Source organism: Azolla caroliniana, unplaced genomic scaffold (genome assembly GCF_043228905.1).
Source record: "Azolla caroliniana isolate FFs.n. ecotype wild unplaced genomic scaffold, voAzoCaro1.0.p SCAF_9, whole genome shotgun sequence".
NCBI classification, from domain to species: domain Eukaryota; kingdom Viridiplantae; phylum Streptophyta; class Polypodiopsida; order Salviniales; family Salviniaceae; genus Azolla; species Azolla caroliniana.
Window position 1 is genome coordinate 4733200 of NW_028230444.1, and position 16793 is coordinate 4749992.

At 40.4% G+C, this 16793-nt stretch overlaps 1 protein-coding gene across 1 annotated transcript; it reads left to right on the plus strand.

Moving 5' to 3' along the window:
• Window positions 1-12448: 12448 nt before the first annotated feature.
• On the plus strand, window positions 12449-16021 carry LOC147859971 (5'-methylthioadenosine nucleosidase-like). Its single transcript, XM_087324922.1, has 8 exons — window positions 12449-12584; window positions 13666-13729; window positions 14027-14118; window positions 14198-14304; window positions 14788-14862; window positions 14951-15025; window positions 15107-15199; window positions 15555-16021. Exons 1-8 carry the CDS (start codon window positions 12518-12520, stop codon window positions 15750-15752), a joined length of 771 nt encoding a protein of 256 aa, XP_087181048.1. The 5' UTR covers window positions 12449-12517; the 3' UTR covers window positions 15753-16021.
• Window positions 16022-16793: the final 772 nt, after the last annotated feature.

The window sequence follows — 16793 nt, forward strand, 5'->3', positions numbered from 1 at the left end:
TTAGGCCTAATACACTTCATTGATGCAAGTACATGAGATTAAAATTAGAATGTCTTCATATTTAAGAAGTAGATGGTAGTTTATACAAGAAATCCCTTTGTAAAGTAGGGTTTAGAAAACGTTCGTAAAGATTAAGTACAAGGGTGGTAACAAGTAGCGATACAATGAACGATTAAAAAATAACCATTAAGTATAAAACACAAATGAAAGTTGAGGAGGTGGTTGAGTTTGTGATGAAGGTGCGAGTCAAGTGGGCACCCAAAACCTCACCTACATTCAATGACAATGGCCCTCAAGTTGAAGTAGTGTCCTCGGAACTTCTTCCTCCCCTTTAACAGCTGGTGTGTGAGTTTGGTGAACCCCTTCTTTGAATCCACCAACACATAATGGCACTCACTAGAGAATCGGCCTCAAGGTATGATTGAGAACAAGAACCAAGAACCTTAATACTCATGAAGAAGAGGGAAAGGAAACCCCTAAGACCTCAAGTATATCGAGGAGACGGAGAAGAAGAAGAAAGATATCACAAAACCCTAATGATGCACTCTCAAAACAAGTGACCCGAAATATGCTCTCTTCTCCTCTTTTATAGAGGATACGCTTATTTTCGGCATTAAATGTATTTATTCCCTTTTGCGTTAAAAATAAATGATACAATAAGTGTTTAATACACGTTAATAGAGATTCAAATTTTGCACCTTTTATACGTAGTCAATGGCTCAAACCACTATGCCAATGGTCTTTATTTATTATAATAATATTTTCGTATAACCATATGTTTTTGTGGTCATGGTCAAACCCCCTGTTTATCCACTTTCTACCTTCGGCCATGCCACATCATGATGACAATGAGAAAAAATAATGACTAATCTAAAATGTATTGGTGTTTCAAAGCTAGTGCTAAATGCAAGCCGTTGTGCCCACCATTACATTAGCATGTTGGAGCATGGAGAGGTTTAGATGAGAAGGTAGAATGATTCTCATGTTATCCCTTGACCAATAATTTGAGGATGAATAACATTCACACTCGATATGAAGCATGTGTTGCTATTTCGAAATGCCTCCCACCTTGAAGCACTAAACGTACCAATAGCACACAACTCTTAAAAGTTAGTTAACACCATCCAACTTCTAGTTACTTACTGTTAAGAATTAGGTAAGTAATTAAGCAAGGGTTAATTAGTACCTAATTATGTGATTAGTTGATAAGCGGAAGATTAAGTGATATGTGTGTATGTGTGTGAGAGGAAGAGAGAGAGAGAGAGATACACTTATGAACAACACAAGATGGGGGATGAGTAACTATATTAAATTAGCTTTATCATCATCAAAAACAAAAATACCCACAATGAGGTATATATAAATCTCATGTGCAAAGGTGCACATGTGTGAGTGGAATATAGGTACTAAGGTGTAAGTCCTATATTAAATGTACTTAGGAGTGGAGGATCTAGAATATCCCACTTAAGTACAAGGTCCTATTTAAGGCGTTATAGTCAACACTTCTAACTAGATTCTATCTAGGTAATTATAAAGTTACATGGTTGACTAAGTAACTAAACTAAGTTGAGCTTGATCTCTCAACACGCCCCCTCAAGCTCAAGTGGGAGGCGTCCGACATCCGCTTTGGCTTTCGTCGGCTTCGTGTGCTTCCGTCCAGCCTTCGGCTTTCTTCGCCATGGCAATCTCGGTTCCTCCCCCTCAAGCCGGTGACAAAGGCTTGTAGTGTGTGGGTGAAGGTCGACTACTTCCACCCATCACGGGTTACGAGCTGCTTCGGTGGAGCTCTTGGGCTCTTGTTCGGCCGCTACCTCCATCGCGAAGGCGTAATGATGGGCCATTTACTCGTTGTAGCCGAGCCGAGTGACATGATTCTTCAAGAGCGTCGAAGTTTTTCGCTCGCTGATGTGAGCGCCTTCTTTACTCCGGGTTTATGCATGATGGGTACACCAAACTCACTGTCTAGTGAGGGAGCCGATCCATCCGAATCATTGTCGTCGGGGTGGTCGACTTCGTATTCGGGCATCTTACCTTTGCCTTTCTCCAAGTTTGTACTTGGCCGTGACGTGCTTGGGTCGCGTGGGGGCTCTTGTGGCCCACTAGGCTTTGTCGTAATCGGACTTTCTTCGAACATGTGTTCGAAGCGATCTCCATCTTCTACCTCTTGTTTGGCGGATTCCGGGTCGAGCGGAGTTAGAGTCGAAGTTGTCTCCAGTGCGTACCGGGATGCAGGCTCGTCGAAGACTACGTCTCGACTTACCTGAACCGCTCGGGTAGAAGGGTCGTAGCACTTGTATGCCTTCTTCTTGGACGAGTATCCTATGAGGATACATTCCTTCGACTTTGCGTCGGGCTTTTGTCGTTGTTCGTTCAGGATGCGTACATTCGCAATGCTTCCAAACACCTTGAGGTGCGACAAGATTGGCTTCCTTCCAACGAGGAGCTCGTAGGGAGTTAGCTCATGAACTCAATTGGTGGTGCACGGGTTCATGAGATAGACGGTCGCGGATGCCACGTCGGCCCAATAGAAGTTCGGCATGTGTTTCTCATGTATCATGGCGTCTGTCATGACGACATACATTTTGGCCTTACAAGGATTCGAGCCCAAGATGTCTTGGTCTATATGTTAGACCTTTAACCATTATACTAACATATATGATGTATAGTTATAATAAATGTATTATTAGTTATTACAAAACATTTAGAGTATTCTAGAACAATCTAGAGTATTCTAGAACATTCTAGGATATTCCATGATTATATTAAATATCATAAATATCTAAAATATTCTAGAACATTCTAGAATACTCCATAAGGACCTATAAATAGGTGTCTATTCATTCATCACAACTCATTCGGTTCAACACCAGTTTGTAGCCCCTTAGCCTACTCTTTGTAATCCTTGCTCTCTTATAATATCAACTCTCTTTCCATTTCTAGTATTCTTTCTCTCTCTTCTCTCTCTCTCTCTACCTTCTACTTTCATCTTATTTTTCTCTCTCCTATTCTCAAGTCACGACAGTTTGAACCGAATTTATCTCTTTTCTTCTTCTCCAACTTCTTCTTCTTATCTTAACCTTATTCAACCAAATCTAGCAATTTTCTATCACAACTATGGAGTCCGTCAGCAAGCAAGAATATATGCGTGTTCTTTCCGAGCTCGAAATGCTAACAACCAAATTCGTGGCACTAGAGCATGAAAATCAAAGATTGCTGGGAGACCTACAACAAGTAAGTGCTGAGAAAGTACAACAATATGAAGAATTATCTCAACGGGTGCATCAATTGGAGACTACTCTATTGCAACGACAAGCGGCGGAAGTTCAAACCTTGCCGAAGGAACCCAAGATTAGTCTGCCAGCCAAGTTTGATGGTACAAGGTCTCAATTTCGTGGATTTTTAAATCAGGTACGACTTGTGATTAAATTGCATCCTAGCCGTTACCCAACTGATGTTGCTCGTGTGGGTCTAGTTGGTACCTTGTTAACGGGTACCGCATTAGCGTGGTTTGCACCACTCCTAGAGAAGCACTCACCATTATTAGAAGATTTTGAAGGGTTTATTAATGAGTTCCAAGCCAACTTTGGAGACACTGATAGTATGAGGACTGCAATAAACAAAATTCAGCGATTACGACAAGGAGATCGTCCTGCTTCCGCTTATGTTGTAGATTTTCGCCTTCTAGCATGTGATATTCCATGGGACGAGGCGGCATTAATGGACCAATTTCGTCAAGGTCTGCGCAATGATGTGAAGGATTTACTTCTTACCTTCCATGATGATCCAAAATCTCTTACTGAAGTAGTAAGCCGGGCCATGCGATGTGACAATCGCTTATTTGAGCGGCGTTCTGAGTGCCAACAAATGTTACACTTTCGACCAACAGAAACATATGCTTCGGTGGTTGCAACTCCACCCCAAGTATCAAAGTCAAGTGTGGTGGAAGGCCCTACTCCAATGGAAATTGAGACAACACGACGTCGAGGACCATTATCGGATGTTGAAAAGCAACGATGGCGAGCGAATCATCTATGCCTCTATTGTGGTGGTCCAGGGCATATTGCTGTGAATTGTCCACATAAACCATGACGACAAGTTAACCAAGTAAGTGCTCATGACAATCCCATCTCAATTTCTATCTTGCCTTCTCGTAACCCAAGTAGGCCTAGTAGTCCCTGTCATAAAAATACATTTGATGTCTTGAGCAAATTAGATGATGTGTTAAACGAGTAAGTCCGGCCAAAATCGAAGCCATTTGGTTGGACAGCCCTAGGCATGTAACGTCCGTCCCTAGTTGTGGTTCCATTTCATCCGGTCAAGTTAGTCGAGTTTTCTCTACACAAGTTGAGCTTAACACATCTAGGTGCAATCGAGTCCCAACTTCTGCCCTCTTAAACTCTGGATCCAACTCTTGCTTCATGGATCGTGAGTTTGCTGTAATGCATAATATTCAGTTGCATAAGCTCCCAAGACCAGTATCAGTCGGAGTCATTGATGGACACCCCATAGCATCAGGTGATATACTTGAAGAGTCTGAACCAATTCATGTAGTCCTAGGCAATTTGGCTAGTGCCATCTCATTCAACATCATTGGTAGTCCAGAGCACTCCCTAGTTCTTGGTCTTCCATGGTTTGAGCTACATAACCCAACTATTGATTGGAGAAAAAGAACCATTGAAGAAGTCACAATACAGTCTGAGCCTCTTAAAACTCCAACAAAGGATATGACATTCCAAAAGATTTCGACAATCTCTATACATCAATTACGTGAGGAAGGACGGAAGGAAGACATGTTGGTGTTCGCAGTTTTAGCAACTCCCACATCGAGCTCACAAGAATCGGGGGTCCAACTACCGAAGAAATATATAGAATTCTCCGATGTTTTTGATAAGGTGAAGGCCAATAGACTACCAGAGCATCGACCATATGATTGCCCGATTGATTTGCAGCCCGGAAAAGAGCCTCCATGGGGGCCAATTTATAACCTTTCACCCACGGAGTTAGAGGTTCTTCAAGAATATATCGATGAGAACTTGGCGAATGGGTTTATCCAGCATTCAAGATCTCTTGTCGGCGCACCCATATTTTTCGTTAAGAAGAAAGATGGTTCGCTTCGTCTGGTCATGGATTATCGAGGATTGAATAAAGTAACTATTCGAAACCGATATACTCTACCATTGATTTCGAGCCTTCTGGAACGCCTTAATGGAGGTAAGTATTTTACAAAGTTAGATCTTCGAGGTGCTTACAATCTTGTTCGAATTCGTCCTTGGGATGAATGGAAGACTGCTTTTCGTACTCACTATGGCCATTTTGAGTATACAATGATGCCATTTGGTCTCACGAATGCACCAACAGTTTTCCAACATATGGCGAATGACATTTTTCGAGATTTCCTCGATATTTTCGTCATAATTTACCTAGATGTTATCTTGATCTACTCAAAAACTCAAGAGGATCATGATATACATGTTCGACAAGCTTTGCAACGGTTGCGTGAATATGGTCTCTATGCAAAATTGGAGAAGTGCAGCTTTGACCAGCGTCAAGTGGAATTTTTGGGGTACATAGTCTCTTCACATGGCATCTCTATGGATCCAGCAAAGGTTCAAACAGTTTTGGATTGGCAAACACCACAGTTTGTGCGAGATGTACAATGTTTTTTAGGGTTCGCAAACTTTTATCGCAAGTTCATCAAAGATTATTCAAAGATCGTATTGCCCCTCACTCAACTGACACAGAAGAATCAACCATTTGTGTGGAGTATAAATGCAAACTTTGCATTTGAAGGATTAAAGCAAGCATTTACATCCGCACCAATTTTGATGCATGTTGATCCATTGAAGCGCTTTATACTGGAAGCTGATGCATCTGACTTCGCACTAGGAAGCGTATTATCCTAGATTAGCAATGATGGCCAAATGCACCCTGTGGCTTTTCATTCACGGAAATTCGAAGCTGCAGAAATCAACTATGAGATTCACAACAAAGAGCTTCTTGCCATTGTGGATTCTTTTCAACAATGACGTCATTTTTTGGAGGGTTCGTCTCAACAAATCATTGTCTATAATGATCACAAAAATCTAACGTACTTCCAAAGTGCTCGAGTCTTGAGTCGTCGACAAGCTCGTTGGGCGCAATTTTTAACTCGTTTTGATTTCGTAATTCTATATCACCTGGGACACAACAAGGCAAAGCAGATGCTTTATCTCGGCGTTCATATATGGAACTTCAACCAGGAGAGGCCGCATTTGAAAGTCAGAAGCAAATCCTCTTGGGTCCTAACCATCTACGACTAATGGCTTTTCATGCTATAGACACACCCGAGGATTTAAGTCTTCTAGACTCCATTTGGGAGCATATTGAGACTGATGAATTCGCCCAAGATATTCTGAACCATATTATCCCAGATCGTGCTTCTTGTTCACAATCTCAAAATCCTCGTCAAGACTACAACCAGTTCAATTGGCATGATGGTTTACTTTTTCGACAAAATCTCTTATATGTGCCTGATGGTCCTTCTCGACTCCAAGTCTTGCAACAATGTCATGATACACCAATGGCTGGACATTTTGGCATCCACAAGACTTTGGCATTAATTTCTCGAAGGTATTGGTGGCCACGACTTCGCCATTTTGTTACGGATTATGTTCGTAGTTGTGATACATGTTGCCGATCCAAAAAACCTCGACATCATCCATATGGCTTATTACAACCAATGCCTATTCCTGAGAGTCCATGGAAATCTATTTCATTGAACTTCATTATGGATCTACCACCTTCCAAGGGTTTTGATTCTATTCTCACGGTAGTAGATCGTTTTACCAAGATGGCACATTTTCTTCCCTGCACAAAGGCCATTACAAGCCAAGAGATAGCCGAGTTACTCATGCAAGAGGTGTTTCGGCATCATGGTCTTCCTAATGATATTATCAGCGATCAGGGTCCCCAGTTCATCTCAAAATTTTGGCGGCACATGTTCAAACTCTTACATACTTCTTGCAAACTCTCTTCCGGCTACCATCTAGAAACTAACGGACAAAGTGAGCACACCAACCAAACAATAGAACAATATCTTCGTTGTTTTGTCAACTATCAACAAGATGATTGGGTTGATCTATTACATTTGGCGGAATTTGCTTACAACAACTCAGAAAATTCTTCTACTGGATATTTTCCCCATTTTTTGCAAACATTGGGTACCATCCTCATTGGACTATGCTTGAACATCCCGAACTCCCGACAAACCCGGTTGTTGAAGATCGGCTCACCCGACTCCAAGAAGTTCAAGATATCCTTTTGCACCATTTATGTGATGCTCAAAACACTCAAAAGAAGGTTGCCGACCATCATCGACGTGATTCATCGACTATGTTTCAAGTGGGGGATTGAGTATGGCTTTTACAAGGTCACAATAAAACAACCCGACCTTGCTGCAAATTGGATTATCAACGTTTTGGCCCATATGTGATATCTGGTAAGATCAATGATGTGGCATTTCGCCTTGATCATCCCCCTCATATGCATCTTCACCCGGTCTTCCATGTTTCACTTTTGGAGCCGTACACAACCAGCTCTATTCCAAGCCGTCTTACATCTCCCCCACCTCCAATCGAAGTTTCAGATGGCTCCGAATATGAAGTTGCTACCATTCTCGACTCCAAGATCATTCGCAACAAACTGTATTATTTGGTTGACTGGTTAGGTTATACACCTAATGATTGAACATGGGAACCTCTTGAGAATCTTGCTAATGCCTTCGAAATGGTTGCTGCATTTCACAACAAATATCCTCATAAGCCAAGTCCGAAATCTTGTCTTCTGACTCATGGAACTCGTCGTCGGAAAGGGGGGATAATGTCATGACGACATACATTTTGGCCTTACAAGGATTCGAGCCCAAGACGTCTTGGTCTATATGTTAGACCTTTAACCATTATACTAACATATATGATGTATAGTTATAATAAATGTATTATTAGTTATTACAAGACATTTAGAGTATTCTAGAACAATCTAGAGTATTCTAGAACATTCTAGGATATTCCATGATTATATTAAATATCATAAATATCTAAAATATTCTAGAACATTCTAGAATACTCCATAAGGACCTATAAATAGGTGTCTATTCATTCATCACAACTCATTCGGTTCAACACCAGTTTGTAGCCCCTTAGCTCTTTGTAATCCTTGCTCTCTTATAATATAAACTCTCTTTCCATTTCTAGTGTTCTTTCTCTCTCTCTCTCTCTCTCTCTCTCTCTCTCTCTACCTTCTACTGCCATCTTATTTTTCTCTCTCCTCATTCTCAAGTCACGACAGCGTGTGCTACCTTGAGTATTTGCTGATTTTTTCTTTTGGCGACTCCATTTTGTTGGGGGGTGTGTCAGCATGAGAATTCTCTCCGAATGCCTCCACTTTGGAGGTAGGAGGTGAATTTGTCAGAGAAGTACTCCTTGCCTCCATCCGATCATAGGCATCGATTGTGCTGACCGATTTCTTTTTCGACTTTCCCCTTGAGCTTTTGGAAGTGGGAGAGCACTTCACTTTTCTTCTTCATCGGGTAGATCCACGTGTAGTGGGAGTAGTCGTCGATGAAGGTTACGTAGTATTGGCATCCACCGATCGTCGGCATTTGAGCCGGTCCCCATACATCCGAGTGTATGATGTCGAGGAGGTCTTTTCTTGCGTGGCTCTCCTTTGGGAATGGGAGTCGATGTTGTTTGCCGAATTGACAAGCTTCACATACTCGGTCGACTTGTTTCGACTCAAATGTCGGAAGTCCGATGACGACTTCCTTGGTTTGCATCGCTCGATGTCGTTGGAGGTTTATGTGACCGATTCTCTTGTGCCACAACTCGATGCTTGTCTCGGTTTTGAGACCTTTGGCGTACATTGCCGATTTCACCTTGTTCAAATCAAGGATGAACATTCGGTCGTCTCTCCATCCCTTAACTATGAATTGGCCATCTTTCTCAATGAAACAACCTTCGTTGTTGAAGCGGACTTGCATGCCTTGCTCCACGATTTGGCCGACCGAGACCAAATTCTTCGTTATTTGGGGCACGTGCAAGACATTCTTGATGCAAGTTTGCTCGCCTTCTTTCCCGAATGGGACATTGCCGATGTGTCGAATGGGGTGCGTGGTGTCGTCTCCCGTCTCTATGAAACCGGATCGATCCGGCGTTCGTAAATCATGAAACCACTCTTTGTGAGATGTCATGTGATGTGAGGCACCGGAATTGATGAACCACACATCTTTCGAATTGGAGGTGCTTGCGGAGTTGGAGGCCGTCATAGAGTTCGCTCTATGCCTCATTACGAACATTTCGCCATGGTCGTCGTAGTCGAAATTTGATATGTGATTCGTGAACATTCTGCTACGATTGTTGTAGTCGGAGTTCGATGCGTACTTTGTGAGTTGTCGACTTGTTGAAGCCGACTCACTTCTCTTTTTCCGACATTCCGCCTTGTCGTGGCCGACTTTGCCGCAATAATTGCAAGTTGCGGGCCTCGTTTGCTGACCTTGTTCGGCGTGGAAGCTCCCCCTTCTTCCAAAGGTTCCTCGATGGCTTCCGTGAAGGTTTGAGTTCCCTTTGTGTGATGGGCCGAATTGGACTCTTCTACCGCCTCGACTTCGTCCTCGGCCACCATCCGAATTTGAGAAGAACATTTGTCCTTCTAATGTCTTGGTTTTGGTTTGGACGTGGTTCACTTCAACCATTAGCATTGATTGAAGGTCGAAGAACGAAGGAAGATTTTCCCTCGCTAAGATTGCCGTCCTTAACGAGTCGAATCGTTGTGCAAGGCTGCCCAAGCATACTTGAACCATCTCGTCTTCGTCGACGTTTATTTTGATGGAGCCAAGCGAGTCGCAAATGCTCTTGATCTTGGTAGTGTAGTCCGACACAGACATATCTTCTTGCCGAATGTTATTCAACTCTTGTTGGAGTTGAAGCTTTCAGGTGGTTGTGTTGGCGGCGAACATTTTCTTTAAGTTTGCCCACACTTCTTTAGGCGTCTTGGCGTCTCGAATATGGATAAGCATGTGGTCGTGGACACATGTTGCCAAGCAATACATGACTTGACTAGCCGCTTGCTCCCATGTTGCGTAGTCGGCGTTCTTTGAGTCGGGTCGATTTTCTTGAGCGCCATTGATGTAGCTCCAATACCCTTGGCCAACGAGGTATTGGGTCATCTTGTACTCCCAAGATGAATAATTGCTCCGATCTAGCTTTTCACTAGGGAGCGAACTACCCATTTGTGTGTGCATGTTGATTGTGTCTTCTCTTCTTTTGCTTTTCTTCCTTCGATCACGTACACGTGCTATGTAGCGGCACTACGGTAGCCGATAGCCGGATTTTGTCGTCGGCGTCTCGAACACACAATCACGGAGTCGGGTGGGCTTAGTGGATTTTCTAAACCACACGCTCTGATACCATGTTAAGAATTAGGTAAGTAATTAAGCAAGGGTTAATTAGTACCTAATTATGTGATTAGTTGATAAGCAGAAGATTAAGTGATATGTGTGTATGTGTGTGAGAGGAAGAGAGAGAGAGAGAGATACACTTATGAACAACACAATATGGGGAATGAGTAACTATATTAAATTAGCTTTATCATCATCAAAAACAAAAATACCCACAATGAGGTATATATAAATCTCATGTGCAAAGGTGCACATGTGTGAGTGGAATATAGGTACTAAGGTGTAAGTCCTATATTAAATGTACTTAGGAGTGGAGGATCTAGAATATCCCACTTAAGTACAAGGTCCTATTTAAGGCGTTATAGTCAATACTTCTAACTAGATTCTATCTAGGTAATTATAAAGTTACATGGTTGACTAAGTAACTAAACTAAGTTAAGCTTGATATTTCAACACTTACATTTGGTTCTTATTCAGGCAAGGAGCAAAGCGTTTGATAAAATGTGAAACCCTTGCTAGAGTAGGCATATGAAACACATTTACTGATCCCACGGAACATTACCGACTTGCACTATTTCCTTTAAAGATTCCTTACACTTTTTCATGCATAAAATCCCATATAAATAAGAGGTAAAGATTACTTTTTGTACAACAAAAAAGGTATATATGCAAAGATATCATAACAATCAATGTTGAAAAAGTACAAACATAACTTCATTTTATCAGTATTGTGTATTTTGAAAGAGTAGAATGTAGCTAAATCATAAAGTTTATCTAACGAAATCAACAACCTACAGTAGTAGTAACAAAAGATAGGAAACACAAATGCTTTCCCTAAAGCTTATCTCGTGAAGTTAGAAACCTAAAGTAGCAATAACAATAGGATAGGAAACACAAAGGCTTTCCCTCAAGCTTATCTAATGAAATCAACAACCTACAATAGTGGTGACGCGTAGGATAAGTAAAACACCAAAATCCCTTTGTATGTTGCAAGCCACAAATTATTGGTGAAAATAAGGCATAATATTTGTGACAGTTGTAGTGTGCACATAGATGTGATGGAAACCAAGACTCTACATTCACCATCGAATTTTGGTATGAGGTGTCAGTCAAGAATAAACTCTTATGGGGTTGGATTTAATTGGCATTTTCCAAAGTAGACGCTTAGATCCACTCAGAATTCCTCATATGCGCTAGTCAATGACTCAATACCCTAGAGCTAGGGCCCAGTTTAACATTTCTAATGAAATGCGGGAAAGTGAATAAGAAGTTCAAAGGGGATTGCCCCCGATCATGACAAAGTAGGACGAATGTGCTACATGGCATGGTATCTATCCGTTCTTCCATAATGAAAATGAAATGGCGAAATCGCAGGAAATGAAGAAACCCGAAACCACAATCAAATACCCATAGGGGGAATGAAAACATGACGACGACGAGTTGCATGCATCCATCCGATCATCGAATGCAAGGCTTCATTCATAACTCGTTGGATGGTCGATATGAAAGTGAAGTCTTGGTGGGTGGATGGCTCAACCACAAGAGTGATTGGTTTCAGTTCGTACGCAGGTCAGGGAGAAGTTGAGGTCAACAGAGGGTCTAGGTTTTGGGTGGGGAACATGCGGGGGTAGGTGTGTTTGATGTGTGCAAGCTCCTCTGGCCGCCTGACCCTGTACTCTACAAGAGCCCACGGGAGGAGGAGCCTCTTCCGTAGCCCTCACAATGGACCACCGCACAAAAAACAGACGTGACAGAGCCGAAACCCAGGAGGATCTCTCTTTGGGGCTGATTTCGGTCGGTCGGTCAGGAGCCGGAGTTTTGGGCTCAATTTGGAGAGCCAAGAGTTTATTGGGCTGATTTTGTTGTGAGCATCCCCCCCCCATCTATCATCACATTTTGACTATGTATGTATATAAAAACCTAATAATAATAATATATGTATGTATGTATGTATGTATGTATAGCCATGGCCTTGATATGCTCTGTTGCTCCCCCTTCAGACATGGCAGAGTGAAATGCGCCCCCCCCGCCATTACTACACATACTCCCCTTCCACACTCACCCACTTGAACGACGGGAATAGCCATGCCTTCTTCCATCCCCACAGATGAAGCCCTTTCAACCCCGATTTCCTCCGTCCTGTTTATCGTATGTAAGTGTTCTTATCTGTACGAGTGAGAGATAGATTGATAGATAGAGAGAGAGAGAGGTTTGAGAAGGCCTATACTTTGTTGGATGTGTATGTGCGTGGTTGAGATATATATACATATGTTTTTGAACCTGAAAGATCTGTATGTTGGATGTGTGTGTGTGTGTGTGTGTGGTTTTGTGAGTTCGAGAGGGAAAGTGTAAGGCCTATATGTAGTTGGATATGTGTGTGGTGGAGTTATACAGACTGTGTGTGAGAGAGATTGCGAGGTTTCATCAAAAACCTCAGTATTGATTTTTTTTTTTTTTTTTGAGAGAAAGTATGTGAGACGTTTCAATGAAAAGACATAGTTGACATAGTTAATATATGTATGTGTGTGTGTGCGCGTGCGCGCGTGCGTGTTAGAGAGAGTGAGTTATGTTAATTGCTTTAAGAAGCTGAGATTGGCCTATGAGACAATTGATCAGAAGTATAGGAACTAGTGTTCTCCAGATATTGAATTAAGGGCAAAATAATGCTGAAAATTTAATGTGTGATGACGATCATATGTGCTATCAAAGGATGATGTCAATGATGATGTACGTAGTTTATCATAATGATGGTGATACATGCAGTTGTTGATGACAATCATAAGGATGAAGCGAGGTGCGATCCTATATGCTACATGACTTACAAATATCATATATGAAACTATACAGCTACCTCAATCACAAATTATAGTAGGATACACAATGGCATGCTCAATGGAGTAGTAGATCTAAGCTCAAACAATCCTTATTATAGAGTTGATGGATCACTATGGATGACACAAGTTGTCCTCTGTTGGATATGTGTCAGAAGGCAGGTCCAGATCTTGGTAACCTGGTACTATGTAGGTTGAATGATAGATCCATTAGGCCTATGCCACCAAAGGTACTGAGAAAAAGGCTACATAGGTTTTGATAATGTTGACAGGACCCATCAGTGATTGTCCATTTGTTTATCCTACTAGTATTTGCATAATACAGTACTTTCCATGTTTATAGATCAAGAATTTCTGACATTTTTTTAACCAAAACAAAGAGATCAGAACATTTTTTTGCAGCAATGCAGGCAGAAGCACTTCCATTTGTAGAATCTTTGAAGCTCCAACAAGATGATAGCTCCTTGTAAGTTTTGGATTGTCCAATGATACATCACCTCAAAAATATAGGCTGCTCCCATTTATGATATTTAAATTTGCACATTCGATTGTTTGGATATATAAATGTTGCCTTCCTACCATGGCTAATGTTTGGAGAAGAGACATCTCCCCTTGCAAGGATTCTTATCCCATGTAATGATGGGTCAATTGTTCTCTCTATCTCCAGGACTTTTTTGATTTTTTACTAGACGAAGAGTAGACGAGTATCTATTTTGTATAACTTTCTTTTGTTTTTTTTGTGTTTTCTTGAATATGTTTTCAGGTTTCCTTCTGGTTTGCCATGGATAAGATACCATGGGAGTCATGAAGGTTTAGATATAAACATTGTTGTGCCAGGGAAATGCTTGGTTTTTGGTGAGTGAAAAATATGCATTACAGTTTTGAGTATTAAGTTATAAATTCTTGCATTCGTTACTAATGGTCTTTCATTTAGGTGTTGATAATGTGGGTACTGTTCCATCCGCGCTTATCACTTTTGCTGCTGTACAAGCACTGAAACCTGATTTAATCATCAATATGGGCACTGCTGGTGGCTTTAAGGTTGGACAATTTTGATCCATTATTTATTTATTATCTTTTCACATACCCGAATATATCTCATAGTCTAGTTAGGAATGAGTTTCATCCACATTGATTTAGAGTTAAATGTATTTTGATAATTTCTTCCGTGGAAGTTGAAACCACAATGCATTTTAATTCACTTAATCTCTTATACTCGTGTTTAGAAACATCTTTATTGTTGAATTTCATATATATTACATCACATGTACTGTACGTTATAAACTTTCTCTATTACTTCTAGACCTATATCCATTTGGCATATGGTTCACATATGGATAACTATGATCTAGCGGGGATCCTTTATTACTGAAGTGTGTTTCTCAATCACCTTGCTTAGCTTGACAATCTTGAAAGTTTTTTTTGGATATCGTAATGTAAAGATGCACGTTCCTGGCTTATTATCATATTATTGCAGATAAAACTAATATTCTGAATATCTGTTTTTTCCTCATGTTTGGATAGGCAAAGGGGGCAAGTGTTGGAGATGCTTTTATTGCTACAGAAGCAGCTAATCATGATAGACGAATACCAATACCGGTAAGATAAAATTTGTATCAAAACTTTTCCTAGGACTGATAGTATGATACTGGATTCTCACGTGTAGAATGTCTATTGTATGCTTCAGATTTTTGATAAATATGGTATTGGAGCTAATCCCACCACACCAACCCCAAATTTGGTGCAGAGTTTGCAGTTGAAGGTATAATTTGAATTGTTGAACTCTTCACTGAACTTTAATATATGTTACCTCAGAGAGGCATTCTTAATCTGAATATTCCAGGAAGGCAAACTGTCAACCGGTAATTCTCTGGATATGACTCCCCAAGATGAAGAATTGATTAAAGCCAATGATGCTTCAGTCAAAGATATGGAGGTTTGTGCCATAAACACTAAATGCTGAATGCTAAATATTAATAACTTCATTATACTCAATACTGATTAGTAAACTAAACACTAAAGGCCAAATCTTAAATCCTAAGTTTTTAACACTATATCAGCAAATAAAAAATACTAAACTAAACATTAAAACCTAAACACTTAACCCTAAACTCTAAACACTACAGAGCATCAAGTCTTAACCCCAAACTCTTAAAACCTAACCCCAAACTCTATATCCTTAAATCTGACAACCCTGAACATATATATATATATATATATATGCATATGCAATCACGACAAACCTTTTTGCGATGGTGGTTTCTACTAACGTCCAAATGGGTTATCTTCAGGGGGCATCAGTACTCTACGTAGCACGTCTTTTGGCTACACCAGTCATACTACTGAAGGTTGTCACAGACATTGTTGATGGAGATAGACCTACTTCAGAAGAGTTTCTAGCGAATTTGTCAACAGCATCTCTTGTGCTTCTTGAAACAGCTACACGGATGTTGAACTTCATCAGAGGCAAATCTATCAAGGACTTATAAAGAATCATAACATTGTGAAAGGTTATAAAAGACCTACGATGATCCTGAGTATGAAGAAATCAACAATAATCCAGTGAAGAACAATGATGTGTGTATTACATTCCATGATTATATGTTGTTGTAACTTGTTGAATTATGCACAATTGATTCCCTTAATAAAAATCTAACTAATTGCATTGACATTGGTGAAAAGAGGCCTATATTCTCGGGTGGACAATGACTCAGTATTGATACAAATTATTTATGAAGAATGTTGTGTAAGCTTTTTATTAAGACCTCAATTGAACAGAATCGTTCTCTTTTCTTTAAACCCACATCATCTTTTGATAGATTTCAGTTCAGGTAGAAAAGTAGGATGTCAAATGGAGACGGGTTGTGATAATTGACAATATAAATAATGGAAATAATGCATTTAGTTTAAATGCAAATAATGATCATATTGCAGCTTGATGTAGTTATCATAATGGCAGTTATAATAGTAAAGTTAAACTTCTGCTAGTGAATTAAAACTTCGGAAAGCTAACCAATCATTTCATCAAATGTCGTGGGACGTGGCTATGCAATTTGTCTTTAAAATTCCCAATCTATCAAGTTTATGGTGGTAGCTTGTGCTCAATAATTGCAAGTGTAATGAGATTCAAACCATCTTCATTGTCTGCCCTACTCATGAGTCATAGTGACACCACATTGGTAGTCCTTGAATGGTAATTGGTTAAATCTATGATTGAACCTAGAGAAAACATTGAGAACCATTATGATATTCTGATTGAGTTCAATCCAATTGATGGATTTGCTTCGCATCATCTTGGTGGAATCGTCTTCATTGAACTCATTGAGCAATATGACATGTTCATATCTTGCCTAGGTGGTGTGATGTTCTTGGACAAATCTTCCCTCGTAGCCTATTCATGGCTACATAACAACCACCAACACAAACACTTAGATTAAGACTCAAGTGAGATTAAGTTAAATACATACTTAAAGTTTACTCAGTGATTAAAGATTTCAAAGAGTCTTGATGTTAAGAACAAGCTTAAAAGA

Excerpts from the sequence above, each read along its gene's own strand:
- LOC147859971 (XM_087324922.1), top strand. The coding sequence starts at position 12,518 with ATGCCTTCTTCCATCCCCACAGATGAAGCCCTTTCAACCCCGATTTCC. Across the intron at positions 13,730-14,026 it reads CAACAAGATGATAGCTCCTT|GTTTCCTTCTGGTTTGCCAT; the intron begins GTAAGTTTTGGA and ends ATATGTTTTCAG. Across the intron at positions 14,119-14,197 it reads AGGGAAATGCTTGGTTTTTG|GTGTTGATAATGTGGGTACT; the intron begins GTGAGTGAAAAA and ends TCTTTCATTTAG.